We start from the raw sequence: 20,624 nt of genomic DNA on the forward strand, positions 1-20,624 counted from the left end.
CCCATGCCCATGTCCACTCACTCCCTGTGGTGTCAAGTACTGGGAGTATTGAGAGACCATGTTACCTTCCTAGAGGGAGGGTGGGACTTAGATTGCTCAACACGGACCACTCTGCTGATTTGAGGAAGCTGTACTGACAGGCTTTGAAGGAAGTCCTCAGTCTCCTCAATCAGAAACACAGTAATGTCATGGGTGAGAAGGGATGTGAAGCAGGGATAAATTGACAGGATCCCCTCAATTTACGAATGAAATTAATAATGCAATATAACCGGCAATGTATAGATTATTAAAATCTCAAAGACAACATTTCTACAGGATAATGCTTATTAAATGTACTGTACAGAAAAATATGTTTTATGGCCGGAATGAGTGTTCTTGTTAATGTGCTGGTGCATTCAATAGTAGGTAAGACGGACGTCGATCAAGTGGTGGGGACGCACTTTGTCCAGAGAACATAGAGTATGATGCATGTAGCATAATGCAGGGATGGGGGTGTTACCTGTACTTAGCTTGCAAGTGCAGTTGTGGTTGCAAGGTCTTCTGATTGCATGTGCACACTGCAGTACAGAAATAATTTCAAATTTAAGCTAATGGTGTGCTATGTAAGATTATAATTCAATACCCTGCATTATTAATGTTCCATATGTGGCTAGGATAATGCTATAAAGGATCAGAGACTCTGAAAATAGAGATGAATAAGACCTATTATTATTTATTTATTGTGCAGTAGCACCTAGGAGTCCCAGTCATGAACTAGGACCCTGTTGTGCTAGGTGCTGTACAAACACAGAACTTAGGAAATGTAACACTTTTTTCTACTACTAATTCAACTGCGTTTTTATATAATATATAAAATTAGTGTGTCTCTCTCTCTCTCTCTCTCTGTGTCTCTGGATATAGAAAGCAAGATCTGCATATTAATAATTCTGCTATTACTCACATTGAAGATATGTAATGTTTTGTCAGAATATAGAGGGTTGTAATGGAAACAATTTTACAGCCCTGGTTATTGCCGTCTGCCCTATGAATGCTATAATAAAAAAACGTGGATAAAGATTACTTCAAATTAGATGTCTGGAGATAAGTCTTCTAGTACTAAGAACCGTTGCTATCTATATATTGTCAGTTGCTCCTGGAGAACTGTAGAGGTCCCTGATGACTGGTATATTACAGGGCAAATTTAGTACCAATTCTCACAAATGGGCTGAGGAAGGAGATTGCAACTATGGGAATAGAGCTGTTTTTGTTGTTGTTTTGTTTTTAGGTAACATCTGTGATGTATTTCTCAATGTATTGAGAAGTAAAGTGTCTCAAAATTTTGTACAGACAGTTTATTGGCGGGGGACAAAGTGGGAAGAATATAAATATAAACAAAAGCAAAACCAGTGTGGGCTATTACTGGTCTGTACAACCTATTCTTGGGTTCTGCCACCAGTCATCCAGGGACAGCATTTGTGCTGCATACCGTGTGTTCTCTTCTACCAGCTCTTCGCTCTGTGGATGGAGGTACAGAAGTGCCTAAATTGAGCTAGGCTTTCATGCTCTGTTCCAATATACCCATAATCTCAAACAGATTGTGGTTCAAATAGTAAATATCCTAGCCAGGGAGCACCTATCATGTAAAATTCCCAATGACCTCAGTCATCTGCCCCGCCCCGAGGATTCAGTGCAGCCTTTACATAAAGGTGTTCTATCCATTCTATCAGCTCCATGCCCCTGCAGAAAGGAAGGAGTGGAATGTTTGCTGTCAAGTGAACGGAAATACAGAAGTACCAGCAATCCCTTTTTTGGTACCCACACAAATGCTCCCTTTGGTTCATATTTAAACATAGTTTTATTTTTTGTACAGTTGTTGAAGTTCATTGTGCTTTAGTTTGCTTGGCTTTTTGAGGGAAGTAAACAAAACCTCTGTTCCTTTAGAAAGTAGACATAAATGTTAGTGGCTCCCTTCTTTCCAACACCTGCATGAAGGCCTTGTGGCAACACAGCAGACCTCAGGGAGGAAAAAGAGCTCCTATCTCTGTGAGTTTGGGATGGGGTTTAAATAAACAGAGGATGCGAGTGGTTTGGCAGCCAGGGGAGAGAAGGCATTCTGTGACTGTGAGCCAGGGGTGTGATTCCTAGCTTGCATACACATGATTGCACTAGGTCAGTGAGAGAGAGCACAAGAATAAATAGTACTGTAGCCACGGTAGCACAGACAGTAGCAGTGAGTACGTATCCACAGGGTTCGGGTAGGTTTGTATGCAACACAGGTAAGCTATGCTGTCACTCCCTGTGCTATTGCAGCTACAGTAATATATATAATAATATTTGCACTAGTTCAATGACAGCTACCTTTTGTATAGGATGCACCCTTTAAGGGTGGTTACTGCTGATATATTGCATACTTACATTTCACTTTTATGCTTGAGTGAGTCTTCCTCTAATCAATTACATTCCTACTTGCGCATCTCACCCCTAGTGCTTTTTTCCTGTTTCTTTGTTTTTATTGTGTGTACTATTGCATCCATGGCTGGGAAAGCTAACAGTATGTATTGGTGCTCAAAAATTCTGCCATTTCATTGGTCATTCATGCCCATTCAAATGTGATGTAAACAAAAAAATAATCTAGTTAGAACTACCTTGTGGTGTGATGAAATACCAACTTTAAAGATAAAGGATATCCATTCAGAAAGAAAGCCATAATATTCATGCCCAGTAAATTTCCACTAGAATTTCCGAAGTTTTGTAAAGGTGTCACTCGCAACTTTAGAAAACAAGGCATTTTCTCTCTGAACATTAATAAGGTTAATTATGTGGTTGGGCTGTGGTTGAACACCATAAACCTTGGCCTCTTTCTTGCTTTCCCTGGGTGGCCACTGGAACGTAGCAGATATAGCCCATAACATAACAAGAGAGCATAAAACCCTTCAGAAGTAGACTTGAGGAACGATCTGTATGTGTTTCACAGCCATGATAAAAGTGTATTTCTCATTCAGGAGCAACTTCCACTGAAGAATCGGGAACTGCATTTAGGATCACCTGAAAATTTAGTTCGTTTGAGTAGTAAGCTCCACAGATTCAGCCCACCCAAGAAAAAAGGGATTATTCAGATAGTGGTAGAAATTAATATGGGGGTTTTGAGTTTTTCACTGGGGGAAATGATCCCCACGCTCTGCAGTAGGAGAAACTTCAGTTTTTCAAAGCGTAGGAAAGTAGGATGAAGTTGTCCCAGTTGACTGAAAAGTTGTCTCCGTGGGTAGGCACTTCAGTGGGTGGACTGTTCCATGGTGGTAACTGACAGGCCTGATTCTGTACCCAAGATGCAAGTGAGGCTGAAGTATCCAGTTCTTCCCCTCCCCTCCCATTGCAAACTGAGGGAGGGAGGAACAGCCTCTGCCAAACTTCCCCCAACAGATGGTGAATCACTCTTCTCCCGAAGAAGAAAGTAAATTGGTCACCAGTAAGATGCCAGTGAAGCCATTTATCACCTGTGCCAAAGCCCCACATGCACTCTGGGACGCTCTTCAGTACTGACACCCTAGAGCTTCATAGCCACTTTGCAGACTCCAGGAAAGTGCAAGAAATGAGGAGAGTTTGTGGGACCCAGCAGAGAAGGCTGCCATCTTCTGCTATAGTATTTGTCTCCCTCCCTCCGCCTTGGGAAGGGGACTATGTTGGAAGTGTTTTGTGACCGCCAGTATAGCATCGAGGGGAGGGCAAATCTCAGGAGTTGACTATGACAGTTGCTGTTTTAGATACTTTGTTTTATGGGTGCTTTTTTTAGTATTTTCTCAAATACAAATGCCTGGAAAGTGCAAGTATTTGTATATAAAGCATGTTTTTGTCATAACCTTAATAGCAGAACTGTGTTTTGGTGTGGTGTTTAGCAGCCCAAAATCTTCGTGTTGCATTTCTTTTAACTATAGCAACCAGTCCTCTTGGAATAACTGCAGGCAATGCAAACATTTTGAAAATGGGGCATAACTGCTAAATGTTTTTAAACATACTTTGTATTTAGTTCTTTAAAATCATAATTTATTAATGACCTAGAGACATAGCACAGGGCCTCACACAGCAAACAGTAGTAACATATGAGTGCTTTCACTATTGTTCTGCTACACAACAGTTTATGTTCCCCTGCTGGGTATTAATTATTTTTTCTTCACAGATTTCAGAAGACACTTTGGCAGTTTGGTGGGAAATGGCCAGAATCTCAGTATCAAGCTGGGAGGTCTATACAAAGTGTTGAATTCTGAACCGTAAATTTAAAAGTAATTTCATGTAAAAAGACAAATAGATGGAGGGTGAACTTCTACTGTAGTCCTACCAGCAGTGACTCCTCTGATAACTTCAGAAAGTAAATCTGTCTTGGCTGCTGATAACTGCATGCCTTATTCATGCTTTCCGACATTCTAACACAGACTGTTGAACTAATTATTACCCAGAAAAGGAAGTAAATATGATGTGGAGGACACAGAGACTGATCCAAAACCCCTTCAAAGTCAATGGGAGTCTTTCCATTTATTTTGATGGGCTTTAAGTCAAACCCACAGCCTCTTTCAACAACTGCAATTATTAAGTATCAACAGAAAACAGTGAAAATGAACTTGGCTTTTGTTGACTTATTCGGGGCTAGAAGTTTACCAACCTGCTCTAGTTCAGAGTGACACAGGCACTTACCTTGGGGTTTGGTTTTGGGGCTTTGTTTTTGTTTTTAATTTATCAGGATTTTCTTGAGGATCTTTACGTTAGAATCTTAAAGCCATTTTAAATCTTTTTTGAAAAAAAATTGAAGTTATTTCAGCACAATCTCTAATATGAATTGTAAGGTTTTTGGTTTTTTTCCTGTTTCTTCTGAAGACCTAACATTACCAGATATGTTATCTACATTTGTGAAATGTCGCATTGGTTATTTTACATGTTGGTAATTTACGTCTAAAATATTTCAAGTAGTAAAATAGAAGTTTTCATGGTATTGCTTTTGTTTTTAAATACAGGTACCATTGGATACAATCAACGAAACAGAATTGATACTCTTATGTATCTGTTAGCATATCCACAAAAGCCAATGGTTAAAACAAAAACCATTGAACTGATAGAGTTTGAGAAACTGCCAGCTGGACAGAATGCCACAGTTGCTGTGATGAGCTACAGTGGTTATGATATTGAAGATGCTCTTGTGTTAAACAAGGCCTCCTTGGACAGAGGTAAGAAGCAACTGGGCCTATTCTTTGTCACTTGTGTAAAGCAAGCACAGTAACCTATGGTTTTATTGCATTGCATGCTTATAGAATTAATATTGCCTAAATTATGAAGATTAAAACTTTTAAAATTAGGAAATCAACTTAGTAAAATGCTTTTTTTCTATAACCATGGAGGGGGTGTCTGTGCGTACATATATATGTGCTTGAACGTGGTGTGTCTGTGGTGAAATTACACAAGTTGCGTGTTAACTATGAGTATAGATATGATGAAAACAAATGACTGACTTTTGACCTTGAATAACAAAGGATAAGCTATCCTTTTTCAAAAATATTTGTTTTGCATAAAGTTTAATGTGTTAGATAATCTGTTGGTGTGGGACTTGCTTTTTAGATGGTGACCTGGGCCTTTGTTTGAGCCTAACAGAGAGAGAAAAAAAGTCTCATTATTTTCCCCTGTATTGAAAGCGATAGATGAAATTAGACTTTTGAATGTATTCAGCAGAAGAAAGAGACCGTATGTAGTTTGTGTCATTATGAACTTAATGCTAGAGGAAAATAATGCCAGCAAACAAAATAGAGGAAAAACAAATATCTACTTCCTCTTTAAAATCTACATAATTCAGTCTATTTTAAGTGGAAAAACATAGTTACCTTTCAATTAGTGCGTAAGTAAAATTTGTACTGCTGTCTGCTTTTAAACTTCATTCGTTCTGCACATATTCTTCAGCACTGTTTAGAATCAAGAATAATTCTCACTTTGATTGAGTTAGTTTCAGTATCGGGTGGCCAAAACCAGACTCTTCCATTAGTTCATTCTGTCTCCCTTTTACCCCTTCCTTAACACGCCTCCTGCTTGTTGCCAGGCAGCAATAATAGTATTCTTAGACATGTATCTTTGGCATTAATGTCTGCCTCACTTAATTTATGCCTTTCTTTCTGAAACAACAACAGGCATGATTTAAAACTGAATGTTTTCCTTTCTGGTAGACTGGTAACGTTTACAGGGAAATCTAAAGACCATGTGATGCTTGTCAGAAGTTACTTGACATAATCTAATGATCTAGACGTACTGTAAATGGCTACAGCTATCCTTCAGATAAAATATAAGTTTACTGGAAGGTATTGCTCCTAGCTGACTCTATTTCTGAATATGAGAATGACAGGCAAGATTTGTAAGCCAGCTATTGCTCCTGGGAAAAGTTTTCTAAAGAGCACACAGTTCTTCATCTAAAAAACATTTTTGTGGAGACATGTATAATTCAAACTTCTTTTTTAAGTAAAAACAAACAAACAAAAAGGAACATGGGGAGTACATGAAACAACACTAAATAGGCACTTTCCTGTTGAGCAAACAGTTACCACTGAAATTTTTCAGTAAAATCTTTAGCTATCAGAGAACCATGAAAAGGAAAAGATGTGCCAAACTTCTTCTAACTTCTCCTTTTAAATCTGCACAGCTTTAAAATTGGGCCATCATCGTCAAATGCCTTTGATATATCTGAAAATATAGCGTGTGATCTGATTTTAAATTTTCAGCTTCTTCTGGCCAAAGATTTTTGTACAATGCTGTAGATACTGAAAGTGCTCTAAAAATAATTCTTTTTTGGGTTTTAGCTATTATGCATTTGTTTTCCTGTATTTTAGCTAAATTAACCATTTTTAATTTTCTCTTGATAACTGCTTGATTATAAAATAACTTCTGTACATTATTAATTTGAAAGAGGTTCTGTGTTCTATTTTAGGATTTGGAAGGTGTCTTGTGTATAAGAATGCCAAGTGTACACTGAAGCGCTACACAAATCAGACATTCGACAAAGTGATGGGTCCAATGTTGGATGCAGCTACACGTAAACCAATTTGGCGTCATGAAATTTTAGATGCTGATGGTATTTGCTCTCCAGGTATGTAAAACATTTCTATCAATAATGATATTTGAATTGTCTTTGGTAGGAGAAATTAGCATTCAGTTCTCATGAGTTGCTTTAAAATGTTTGCACCTTTTATTGTTTTATATTTTTTAGAGCACTGCATCTTTTTAGTGGACATTGGAAAGCAGAAACAGTTACAGTTAAGAAAATAATCTGGTACCTGTGACTCTATTTTTTTTTTTTTTTAATATGCAGGATGAAAATGAAGCTCTAAATTTAAATAAAAATGTCTGTCTATATTTTAACACTTCAGCAAATGATGAAACTATATTGTTAAAACAATCATCTCTCACTACTTGTTTTCTTCCTCTTAACTTTCCTAGTCTTCACATCTGTAATATTATTGAACTTTTCCTATTCAAGTCTCTCTTCTGTCATCAGATCTACATCTTTAAAATGCATCCCTTTATAATTTTTGTGTGTATCATCTCTACAGCTACCAACATTTGCAAGCAATTAATAAGGATACTTGGGAAGAGAAAAGAGACACTTTTTAACTCCCTAAAAGTATGTTTTGGCAGGACATAGTGGGAAAAGTTTAAATATACCATTATAATTAATATGGAGATACGTATACCTATATAAGAATGGTCCTGCCAATATGTTACTTAGGAAGTGGTCTAAAAGTTAGTCTGTCGGGATCCAGTGGTAGAACAATTGTAAAAGCCTCTACATTTAATTTCAGCGCTGAAGCCCTGAAGAAAATTTTTTCTGATAAAGTACCAGTTATGCTCTTTAAGGGCATTGGAATATTTTTAAGCTCTCAAAATGTTCCTGCTTTCCCCAGTAACTTAAAAGTATTGGGATAGAGAGGATTGTAGCTGGCTCCAAATGTAAAGCCTTGTCTATAATGGCTAGCCAAACCCAGTTTAAACTAATTTAGCCTGATCAACAAACATAAATTGAGCTTCTGTGCATATGAGGGCTAAAACATTGATGCCTGCCAATGGGCATGCTGCAAACTTGGTTGTTCTTTTTAAATGAAGTGAGTGAAAGAGTGGGAGGAACAGGAGGAACAAGGTAAAGGCAGAGGGGGAGGGGAGAAGGTAACCGTGGTATCTTATGTAATTTTCTTTAGAGAATTATGCAAGTGTCCGAAGTATGGCGGTCAGCTACCAAAACATATCAGTTTTACTCCTGCTAATATAAAAAAGAAATACAGGTGTAGAGGAGTTGCAGTATTTTAATGGCAGAATTCCCCCTAGATCATCTGAGATATTTTCTTGTGTCTCTAGTACCCTGACAAGTTAAGTGGATATCAACCTTAAAATCAACTTGAGGGTTTGTTTTTTTTATTAGTTTGTTTGTTTTGGTAGATCCTAGTTTGATTCCTCTTTTATGATATGTCTCTTAAGCCAATGCATTACAAATATAACAGACCGCATTTCCCATGCACCTTGGTCAATTCATCCTTTCCCAGAGTCCTTGTCATTTTAATTGTTATAAAATCTATTTCTGACTGTATGTAGAGGGCCAAAAATACTTGCATGATGCTTGTGGATTTTTTGTTTTTGTTTTTTGTATTTATTTATATATTTATTTATTTTCTGTTAGGTGAAAAAGTAGAAAACAAACAAGTGCTTGTGAACAAGTCCATGCCAACTGTGACCCAGACTCCTCTGGAAGGAAGTAATGTTCCTCAACAGCCACAGTATAAAGATGTACCAGTAACGTATGTCACACTATAATCTCATAGTTTAAAATCTACAAGTGAGGAAAGGAAGGACAGGTAGCAGATGCTCAGTACTGGAAAAGTAAAAGGCATAAATTTTCCTTAGAAGTTAGATTCAGTACCATGGGCCAGACTTTCCATAGATTTTTAGGTACCTAAAGGTGCACATAGGCACCCAGTGGGATTTTTCAAAAGCACCTAAACACTTAACCCCTATTGATTTTTGTCCCCCTGAAGATTGGAATTAGGGTGGCAGCTAGAAACTCCCTGCAGACAGAAGGTGGGTAGGTCATCAGGGCCTCTCCCAGATGACACCGTAAGAGGAGGAGTTGGGCCCCCAAGGGTTCAGTGTTTGGGGGTGGGCAGAGTCACAGGTTGTGGATATGGGGGTGACAGAGGAATATGAGGATACTGGTGTGGGAGGTTAGAGGTGCATGCAGGGGCAGGGCACACATGGGTAGCTGCAGAGTGAGCAGGAAGCAGCTGCTCTCCAGCCACTTCTGAGAGCAAAGGAGTGAGTGCTTCACTAGTGTTCAGTCCTCTGTTCACCCAGGTTGGCGGTGTGGGATGGTGCTCTGCCTGCTATACAGACTGATTGTGAGCTGTCAGGCAGCCTGTGTAGCAGCTTTAATTAGTCGTCCTCCCCCAGGAGGTGAGTGACTGGGGAAGGACAGCCAGTTTCCCCATAGAAGGGTCTGAAAACCTGTAGTCTACAGGCAAATAGGCACAGCTGGAATGTCTGTATACCATAAGAGAAGAGCCTCATACCCAAGATGGCTGAGACGTCCTGTTGACCTTTTAGGTTAGCTTATATGATTCAGATGGTATTTGGTATTTCACCAAAGTAATTTTCCTTTTCTCTCTGCTCTACCATGTCAAACTACTTTTCTCATAGCTTTCTGCATTCTCCTTACACATAAACTTTAAGTTGCACCATCAAAGCAATCGATAGTTCATGTCCTGGTAAAATCTTTGATTCATCTTCTTCTACACTCCCTGCCATTCTCTCTCTATCCTTGATTCTTTCTTCCCCACTACCCCTTATGTCTGGAGCAGCTTCCCTGTTACTATATGCAAAGGACCCTCACTCTTGTTTCTTTATTTAAAAAAAAAAGTCAAACTCAAAACCAGTTTGTTCCTTGATTCATTTCAATGATAATGCCCTACCTCTCATATTTTACAAATATATCTACTCCTGGGGGAATACTGCGCATGCGCAGAATTCGTGTCTTCTGCAGATTTCTTTGTTTCCCTGCAGAAAAATAACTTTCTGACAGGGAAGCAAAGGGAAGCTGCAAGAGCAGTCATGCACCATTCCCTAGCAGCCCAGGTACATCGTTTCAGGCACCCAGAGCAGCCAGTGGAGAGGTAAATCACTGTGGGGCTGGGGAAACACCAGCCAGGGCTCCTACCCTGAGCTGGAATCAGCTGCTAGTCCCGGCTGGGCTGGAGGAAGGAGAGGATGGGACTTCCTCTTCCTCTGCAAGGAGTAGCAGGGGCTGTGTCAAACCCACCCCCAGAAACCTCCCCCAGCTGCAGGAAGCTGAGCATCCTCCCCTGCTTCCTGCCCTCATCGCTCCTCGGTTGTTGGGGGAGGGGTCACTGTATGGGGAGCTGCTCCCCCATCCACCCAACTCTCGTATATCCGGACCTCCCATACCCAGACACCCCCTCCAAACCTCAACCTGTACACCCAGTACCCCCCCAGCCCTCCATACCCAAACCCCACCCCACTGAACCTCAACCCCTGCCTCTGGACCCCCACCCCTGCACCCAGACCACCCCCCACTGAGCTTCCTGCACTCAAACCCCCACCCTGACGAGACCCACCTCCCTGTACTACCCTGAGCCCCCACATCCGGACCCCCATGCCACTGTCCCCTAACTAGCTGTATGCAGGCACCCAGACCCCCACCCCACCAAGTCCCACTCCCCCAGCACCCAGACTCCCCTGCTGAGACCCCCACATCCAGACCCTTCCACTGAGCCCCAACCACCTTCACCTGGAAGCCCCTGCAGAATCCCATTGCCCCTACACCTGGAACTTCCCCCCACAAGGGCCTCCGTGCATCCAGATCTCCCCACACTGAGACCCCCCACTGAGCTGCCTGCACCCGGATTGTCCTATACAGAACCCTCTCAGCCCACGCCTGAATCCTCCCAACACTGAGCCCCTCCACACTTGGCTCCTGCCTGGTTGAGCATGCCTGCCCCACGCCTGGTGCAGAGGGTCAGGGCCCTAGCATGTTTCTGGGGCAGGCCCAGGCCTCACCGCTGAGTCCATGTCCCAGGGGCAGTGGGATTGCAGAGTGATCTCCCACCTTCATGCAGCCAGTGGCCTGTGCTCCCCACTGCCATGCTGGAGCCTCTGCATTTATTTAATGATAAATAAAACTTGCAGAATTTCGCAGTACTTTAAAATATTGTGCACAGAATTTTAATTTTTGTGACACAGAATTTTTAATTTTTTTGGCGCAGAATGCTCTCAGGAGTATATATCATGAAGTATTTCTGACCACATACTGGTATCCACTGCGACTGGCACCTATTATTTGCTACAGCTGTCCTTATGCATAGTGTGGGAATAATGGAAATATTCTATTGTTCTTCATTATTTATTTAACAAACACAATTTGAAATAGTTGACATTTGAGTGAGAGATATTGGTGACATAATTTTTGTTCTCTGCTCTGTTTATTCCCTGACTTCTTTATTATAAATGTAAACCTGTAATTTGGTTTGGGCAGTTGTTGATTCTTATGGAAAGTCCAGCAATATATAAAGAGACTTTATCAGGAAGAGGCCATCAGACTATGCTTGCTGTTTTGTATTGACCTTAATCCCACCACCTTGCTCTTTTGCTATGCCTTTTTAATCCCTCTGTTCTCCAGGAATACATCCATCTCTTGAACTCTGTATTACAATTCTGCTTCAGTGGCCTTCCATATACATACCACCCACAAAATTTACATTTACAGTCAGAAACCTGCTGATCTATAAATTTCTCTTCATAACTTCCACTTGGTTCTATGTGTATATAAATTTAAATAGCGTTTTTGTCTCTCTATTAGATACAAAGGTGCAACTGATTCATATATTGAAAAAGTAATGATCTCTTCAAATGCAGAGGATGCTTTTTTGATCAAAATGTTGTTGAGACAAACTAGACGTCCAGAAATTGGAGATAAATTTAGCAGTCGTCATGGACAAAAAGGTAAGTGTCTTTTTTATTAAAATGTATATTGGTAATTAGATGTAATGGACGCTTTTATATTTCTCCTCAAATGATATGAGTGTGCAATAAATTGTGGGTTGAATTTTTATGGACTGAGACTGACTTAGGTCAGGTCTACGCTACAAACTTACATACTTACTCAGTTATACCGACCTAATCCTCGGTGCAGACAGCACTGTCTCCCATCAACATAGCGACCACCTCTCGTGGAGGTGAATTAACTTGGGGAGATGATTTCCCATCAGCACAGTAGCGTCTTCACTGCAGCGCTACAGCAGTGCAATTGCTGCAGTGTTTTAAGTGTAGGCCTGCCCTTAATCAAAAAAGAGCTTGCTTTCAGCCTACAGCACGTTTCCTGTTTCCTGCTCTCATGAGGTCAGTTTGTGAGGCCTGTTGTACAGGTGTTACTACTAGAAAAACATATATTATCACATAGTCTGTTGAATTTGCCTAATTTAGTAACTGTGTGGGAGGAAAGGAGGGAGGAAGGAAGTAGATGGAAGTAAGCATACCAACGTTATGAGCCTGAAGGACATTGGAGTCACCATTCGTGACCAAGAAAAAGAGGATGGGGAGTTCTCTTTTAAGGACCTGTGGTTTTAGTCATGTTTTAAGTTTGTCATGGGTTATCCAGAAAGATATTGGAGAGGAAATCAAAAATTAAATTCTGAAAGGACAGATGGGGTCAGAGATGGAGAGGTATATCTAAGGCCACATCTACATTACCTGCCGATCCGGCGGGTAGTGATCAATCTATCGGGGATCAATTTATCGCGTCTAGTATACTGCCATCGACTCTGGAATTCCTCCATGGCGAGAGGTGAAAGCAGAGTCGACGGGGGAGCGGCGGCTGTCGATCCCGTGCCATGAGGACGCGAAGTAAGTGATTCTAAGTCGATCTAAGATACGTTGACTTCAGCTACACTATTTTCGTAGCTGAAGTTGCGTATCTTAGATCGATTCCCTCCCCCGCAGTGTAGACCAGGCCTGAGAATCATCAGCATGGATGTAGGTGACCAGATGAGGTCACTCCAAGCCAGGATGTAGAGGGAGAAGTTGACCAAGAATAGAGTTCTGAGGTGCACCAACAGAGACCAGAAAGGGGGAGGAGAGGTACCCCCACAGGATGTACTAAGGACCTAATCCTGAAAGGGACTGAGCACCTCTGGAGAGCACTGGGTGTCCTCAACTCCTTTTAAAATTAATGTTTGTTAAGGATAGTCAACACCTTCAGGGGGGATGCTCAGCCACATGCAGGACTGGACATTTAAAGGAGTAGTCAGGGATAGGATGAGAACCAGGGGCTTGATCCTGTGTGCATTGAAAGCAATGGCAAAAGTTCCCTTATTGGCGCTGAATCAGGCCTCAGGAGAGTACAGTTTCTGAAGCTCGGGGAGCAGAGTTTCAAGGAAGAGGGAATGATCAACTGTAAACTACTTTTAAAATCTATTTCAACCCATTTGACCCCCCAATGAGATAATGTGTGCTTGGAATAAATGTTTACACTGAGATATAATCTATTCTGCTGCAAAAATAGAATTGTATTGATTATTCAAATAGCCATGGGTATTACTGTAGTTAGGGTTGCAAATACTACTGTATTGTGAGTCCTGACATCCTGTAACTTTGTTTAATTTTTTTAATCTTATTTTGGCTGAGAACATTCCTACTCAATTTCATGCCAGAGGAGGGGCTGTGTGTGTTTTATAAAGTTTGAAGCAAATTGACCAGACCAGTTTGCTTCAAATTTTAAAGATATTTTACCTTAAAATCACACTCTGATCACTGATCATGTAGACCCCCTTTCACTTTTTATGTGAATTTAGCTGCTACTATTTCAAGAACCACCAGAATTAAAATTCAGTGCTGCTTGACATCTGAGAAATTGAAACCCCAGCATTCAAATGATGTAAAACGTTAATCTCTCCACTCCAGCAGCACTTGAGTCCATGTCTGCTAAAATCACATCTAGAGCAAAATGGAGTGGGGAGGAATATAGTGATCGCTACAGCTAGGTGAATAATGGAGGAAACTGTTGAATCTGACACATTCAAATACATTTGTCCAAGTTTCAGTGAATGTTACGTGACCAGTTCTAATTATTGCATGAACTAAGGATCAATGTCTCACAATCTGAGCCCTATCTTTGCCTGTACTCTGGACTCCTCTTAGTCAGGCTTCAGGCCACGATATGGTAGAGAGAGAGCACTTTTTGCTCCAATGGATGACTTCCTGCTGTCCTTAGACAAGGGAAGTATGTTAATACTCCTCCTGCCCGACCCCTCTGCAGCATTTGATATTATTGATTATTATCAAATCACCCTCTGCCACCTTCAAGAGGCTTCAGGTGAATCAAAACTCACTATAATGGCTCATACCTTTGTCCTCAGACTGAACCCAAAGGGCTGTTAGGGACAAGAGTTTCTCCTTCGCTCTAATGCCCTCGTGTATGCAGTCCCATCAGTATGAGTCCTCTCGCTCTCTCCCATTATTCTACATCTGTATAAAGGCCTTGGGAGAGCTAGTGAGATGGGCTGAATGCCAGCAATATGAGCACAACATCCAGTTGTATCACTTTCTCGGTGTCTACCTGAATCAACAAGTGGATGAAGAGTAGCTGGCTAAAGCTAAACCCAGACAAGAGTGAGGTGATGTTAGTAGAAAGGAAAACACTTCAAAGAACTTGTCTCCTGTATAAATTTCACACTACTGATGACTTCTTTCCTCAGAGCCCCTACAGTCAGTGATACTGGATTACCTAACCAGTCATGGCAGCAAAAAAATGCACATTTCTATCTATGGCCAAATGGAACACTTCTCCGCATCCTACCAGACATGGATCTGGCCACAGTCATCCACGCACTTATGACCTCCAGGTTTGACTACTGGAAATGCAGCAGCCTGTCTGCTTAGCAGTGCAGGCTGCCATGATCACATCACCCTAGTCCTTCCACTCTCTGCACTAGCTCTCCATTGAATACAGTCCAATACAAGCTCTCTTCCTATTCAAAGCCCTTTGTGGGATTAGGCATAGCTACCTGAGAGATCACCTCTTCCTCCGTGTCTCTGACCCCTCTCGACAGGTGCATTCCATCAGAACCCTCACACTTAGGCTTATAAAGCACAGGAGATGGAGTTTTCACAGAAGCTGGATGTAAGCTTTGACACTCCCTCTCACAAGAGATGAATGACCATGGGACTCATTAAGTACAGGAGTAAAGGCAGAACTCCAGTCCTTTTGAGTTGTCTTTCCCTCAATAATATGTCTACACCATATCCTCAGATACCTACCCACCGACCTGCACAGACACAAAATTAATTCATCTTTTTCTCTGATAGGCTGGGAAGGAAGCAAGAGAGGGATTTAAAAATAGAGATACTGTAGCAGTAAATGGGAGTTTCTAGACTCTATGGTGGTAGGGGTTACATCAGTACATAAATAAACCAGTGCAGAATTCCTTCAACACCAACTAACTTTTCTCAGTTTTAATCCTGGTCCTATGATTTTACAATTAAAAATTGTTTATCCCTCGTCAATAAATGATCAGTAATGCTCATAAGCTGAGGATTCCCTAATTCCTGTACAAGTAAATCTTAAACTGCAAATTTCTTTTCCACTTGTTTTTATGAAGTGGAGAAACTTAACAAACTTAACTGAAACTCAGTGACGTTTCTGTGTGGGTTAGCAATTTTGGCTGCATGTAAAGATGTAAGAAGCTTTGAAAGACCATTGGTTACTGACTTGCATGAAACCTGTTACATTCTGAAGAAATCCTGTTTTATTTATTTCTATCTCTAAGGCCTGGTTTACGCTACAGTTAGGTCAGCAGAAGTCCCCTTTCATCAACCTAATTGTGCATGTGTCTACACTTAGCTTACGTCACTGGGAGACAAATTTATCTTTTACACTAACATAAGCGATATATTGAGGTCGACAAAGTGCCTGTGTAGACACTGTAATACCTATGTTGACCTGAACAGTCTTTTGGCAGCTATCCTACAATGCCTGACACTCTGGTCACAATTGTGTACTCCACTGCTCAGGGGTCTTACAGAAGGCATGCCCCCCAACCCTCCTTTAAAGTCCTGCACATTTTTGAAATGCCTTTTCCTGGTTGTCCAGCTTGGTGAGCACATCTAGCAGCTCTCCGTTGTTGTGTGCAACTGTCCAACTGACCGTGCTGGCTACGCACTCCAGCCACACTTGGGCTTGGAGTAGACGGGAAGTACAGTAGAATCTCAGAGTTATGAACACCAGAGTTATGAACTGACCAGTCAACCACACGCCTCGTTTGGAACTGGAAGTACAGAATCAGGCAGTAGCAGATGGTTAAAAGCAGCATTTTTCTTCTGCACAGTATAGTTTCAAAGATGTATAAAGTCAGTGTTCAGCTGTAAACTTTTGAAAGAACAAACATAACGTTTTGTTCAGAGTTACAAATATGAATGTTCCTTCCCTTTTTTTAAGCTCTGCTCCATAAATTTGTTAAGGTTTTAATGTGTTTGCTTTTAAGTTGCATAGAACTTTTTTTTGAAGAGTTTTTGTCACTCAATAAAACTCCATTGTTTGGAAAATAATTCACTTTTATTAGTTCCCAACATATGCTGTAAAATGACTGGTGGTGTTGAAAGCACCCACTTACTTGATATTATACACTTTGATACAACTCGTATGTACAGCAACCACCACAAAATTAATAGGTGCATTGTCAGTGTTTCGTTCACCAAGAACCAAAGAAAGATTCAACTAGTGATTCAGCAGGTGGAAAATGATGTGCACCAAACACTACACAGTCCCAACAAGCTGCCAAAAAGCAGGGCCAGTTAGAGCACAATACACCACAACACATTACTGTGGCTCGCTGTTAAAGTGCTCTTTCAAAACCTCCCTGAGCCGGATAGCTCCACACTGAGTTCTTCTCATGGTTTTGTAACTGGGTCTTCAAACTCAGCAGACAGCTGATCCACCTTCACCCCAGCAGCAACTTTCCCCCATTTGCTTCACAGATCCTATACAGGACACAACAGGCAGCTATAACCATTGAGATGTTTTTCTCAGTGAGATCCAATTTTGAGTAAACACCAGCATCCCTTCAATCTACCAAAACACATTCAACGGTCATTGTGCACCTGCTGATCCGTAGTTGAATCTTTCTTTGGTGCCATCAATGGGGCCAGTGTACTTTATGAGCCATGGGAGTAAGGGATAGACTGGATCCCCCCAGAATCACTTCTGGCATTTCAACATTGCCAGTAGTAATCCACTGGTTGGGAAAGAAGGTCCCAGCTTGCAGCTTTCTGAACAGTCATGTGTTCTTAAAGATACAAGCATCAGGCACCTTCCCTGACAAACCAACGTTGAGGTTGATGAAATGTCCCTAGGGATCCACCAATGCTTGCATAACCCTAGAAAAGGACCCCTTTCTGTTGATGTACTCTGTGACAAGGTGGTCTGGTACCAAAATAGGGATGTGTGTTCCCACCACAGTTTGGGAACCCCATTGTTGCAACTCCATCCATTATGTCCTGCACATTGCCGAGAGCCTCAGTCCTGTATGTGATGAGGTGTTCACCCCACACTGGAGTTGAAGGGGTTAACGGAGGTCTGATGGGCCTGCCATACCCGATCCCTGAAAGGAGCAGAGGAGGTGAGTCTTCCCAGCAGCTTAGAGAGGCTGCATAAGAAGCAGCCAATCAGGGCCCAGTGGACTAGTGCAAAAGGAGCTGCAGGGAAGACCAGGGTCAGTTGCTGTAGGGAGCTCAAGGAGTGAGGACTGTGTTCCTAGCAAGCTGCAGCAAGGGTAGCACCTTAGAGCAGTTGCTGGTAGGGACTGGGGAAGCAAGAGAGAGCTCCTGGCTGGCTGCTGGGACTTGCTGGGTGAATGACCTGAGGAAAGGGCAAAGGAGATGCTGGGGCTGTACGGAAGTGGCCCAGGGAATTGAAGCAGCATTGAATGAAGTTAGAGACGCAGCAGGAGGCTGCTATCTACAGGGTCCCTGGGTTGGAACCCAGAATAGTGGGCGGGCCCGGGTCCCCGCAGTTCGCCACTGGTGGACAGTGATACCTACCCCCAGAAGGGGGAAACGCAGATGGTGACATGGCTGGAGGGCCAAGTTACAAAGAGGACTCCCCAGTACTTGGACTTAGGTGGGTGTGCGGGAGGAGAAGATAATGGGAAAGGCACCACCAAGAAAGGGTGCCCGGCTGGCAGAGCTAAACCCCGTGACGGCCAGCAGGAGGAACCGCTGTGGCGAGTGGACACCATCACACAGAAGATGATTAATAGCCCTACACAGTTGCATGCCATCAACCCCCATGGTGGATTTTCCAACTCCAAAATTATTTTCCACTGACTGGTAGCAATCCGGTGTTGCCAGTTTCCACAGTGCAGTCACCACGTGCTTCCCCAGTGTGAGTGTAGGTCTCATTCTAGTGTCCCTGCACTGCGGGCTGGGGTGGGCTCAGCACACAGATCCATGAACGTGGCCTTGCGCATCCAAAAGTTCTGTAACCACTGGTCATCAGCCCAAGGTGACATTAGGGTGCAATCTCACAGTCAGTGATGGTTTCTCAGGCCCAGAAGAATCATAGAATCATAGAATATCAGGGTTGGAAGGGACCCCAGAAGGTCATCTAGTCCAACCCCCTGCTCAAAGCAGGACCAATTCCCAGTTAAATCATCCCAGCCAGGGCTTTGTCAAGCCTGACCTTAAAAACCTCTAAGGAAGGAGATTCTACCACCTCCCTAGGTAACGCATTCCAGTGTTTCACCACCCTCTTAGTGAAAAAGTTTTTCCTAATATCCAATCTAAACCTCCCCCACTGCAACTTGAGACCATTACTCCTCGTTCTGTCATCTGCTACCACTGAGAACAGTCTAGAGCCATCCTCTTTGGAACCCCCTTTCAGGTAGTTGAAAGCAGCTATCAAATCCCCCCTCATTCTTCTCTTCTGCAGGCTAAACAATCCCAGCTCCCTCAGCCTCTCCTCATAACTCATGTGTTCCAGTCCCCTAATCATTTTTGTTGCCCTTCGCTGGACTCTCTCCAATTTATCCACATCCTTCTTGAAGTGTGGGGCCCAAAACTGGACACAGTACTCCAGATGAGGCCTCACCAATGTCGAATAGAGGGGAACGATCACGTCCCTCGATCTGCTCGCTATGCCCCTACTTATACATCCCAAAATGCCATTGGCCTTCTTGGCAACAAGGGCACACTGCTGACTCATATCCAGCTTCTCGTCCACTGTCACCCCTAGGTCCTTTTCCGCAGAACTGCTGCCTAGCCATTCGGTCCCTAGTCTGTAGCTGTGCATTGGGTTCTTCCGTCCTAAGTGCAGGACCCTGCACTTATCCTTATTGAACCTCATCAGATTCCTTTTGGCCCAATCTCCCAATTGGTCTAGGTCCTTCTGTATCCTATCCCTCCCCTCCAGGGTATCTACCACTACTCCCAGTTTAGTATCATCCGCAAATTTGCTGAGAGTGCAATCCACACCATCCTCCAGATCATTTATGAAGATATTGAATAAAACCGGCCCCAGGACCGACCCTTGGGGCACTCCACTTGATACCGGCTGCCAACTAGACATGGAGCCATGGACTTGCAGCTGCTCCATGAAGGACACCAACAATCTCGAGTTGCTTCTCGCTATGTCCCAAGCAGTCTGACCTCCAGGAAATCGTCATGTTCTCTGCAGCTCTTCTTGTGGCTCAGCAAATACAGGAGGATCATGAATGCTGTGCTTGCAACGCTTATGACAGTAGGGTAGGGCTGTGCAAGCACCGTGCTTCTGTCAGCAATGGTGGACAGTGCCAGGTCCCGTATGGGATTTTCAAAATAAGCTTGAAAATTTTGGGATGGGGTGACGCTCTAGGGCGGAGAAAGTTGCATGCTGAGAAGTTGACCCCTTGCTGCCAGTCACCCCTGTGCAATTCATTTCTGCCCCACCATGCATTCCTGAAACTTCCCAAAAGACAGCGCACTGGATGGTAGCGGGTTGCACACTAGGATACCTACCTATGGTGCATAGCACTGTGCATTGAAACAAGCACTTCTGGTAAATGCGGGCAGTGCCCACGCAAGGAGCCAAGTGTGCACATGTACAAACAATATCCTAACTGCAGCAGCTTTATGCTGATGTAACTTTTGATGGCAAAAGTTTGTGGTATAGGCAGATGTCCTAAATTAAACCGACTAGAAGGATTCCTATTAGCATGGCTCTAATGACCTTTTACTTAGCAGTGAGAAGTTTGCCCTGGTAGACTTAATTTTCAAGATGGCTTTTAATCCCAAAGTGGAAAGCATCTTAATCTTCTGGATTCCCTTGTTAGCTTTCCATGATGACTCCATTCGCACTATTGGGAAAAAAACAGTCATTCCAAGCATTAGAAAAGTAAAGTCGGAAGAGCCAGCAAGGAAGATTTGTATTGTACTGCCAAGTATAAACCTTGGTTTTCCTTTGGGCAAACTCCAGGTTAGTCTCCAACTTTATTTTTGACCGTTGCCATATTAATACAGCTTTAATGATGGAAGGGGAGGTCATTCGCTTCAAAGGTAAACTTCAGGGCACTCAGTGTGTCACCATTTAGTGTAAA

General features: G+C 42.5%; 1 protein-coding gene across 2 annotated transcripts in view; it reads left to right on the plus strand.

The window, feature by feature from the left end:
* Nucleotides 1–20,624, plus strand: part of POLR3B (RNA polymerase III subunit B) — a 124,834-nt gene that overhangs the window by 76,512 nt on the left and 27,698 nt on the right. For both annotated transcript variants that reach the window (XM_084617906.1, XM_084617907.1), the window contains exons 20-23: nucleotides 4,983–5,192; nucleotides 6,932–7,090; nucleotides 8,672–8,789; nucleotides 11,861–12,003. In XM_084617906.1, coding sequence (XP_084474032.1) covers nucleotides 4,983–5,192; nucleotides 6,932–7,090; nucleotides 8,672–8,789; nucleotides 11,861–12,003 — 630 coding nt within the window. The remainder of the gene's footprint in view (nucleotides 1–4,982; nucleotides 5,193–6,931; nucleotides 7,091–8,671; nucleotides 8,790–11,860; nucleotides 12,004–20,624) is intronic.

The sequence above is a fragment of the Lepidochelys olivacea genome, assembly GCF_965140295.1.
Source record: "Lepidochelys olivacea isolate rLepOli2 genome assembly, chromosome: 1".
In the NCBI taxonomy this organism is placed as follows: domain Eukaryota; kingdom Metazoa; phylum Chordata; order Testudines; family Cheloniidae; genus Lepidochelys; species Lepidochelys olivacea.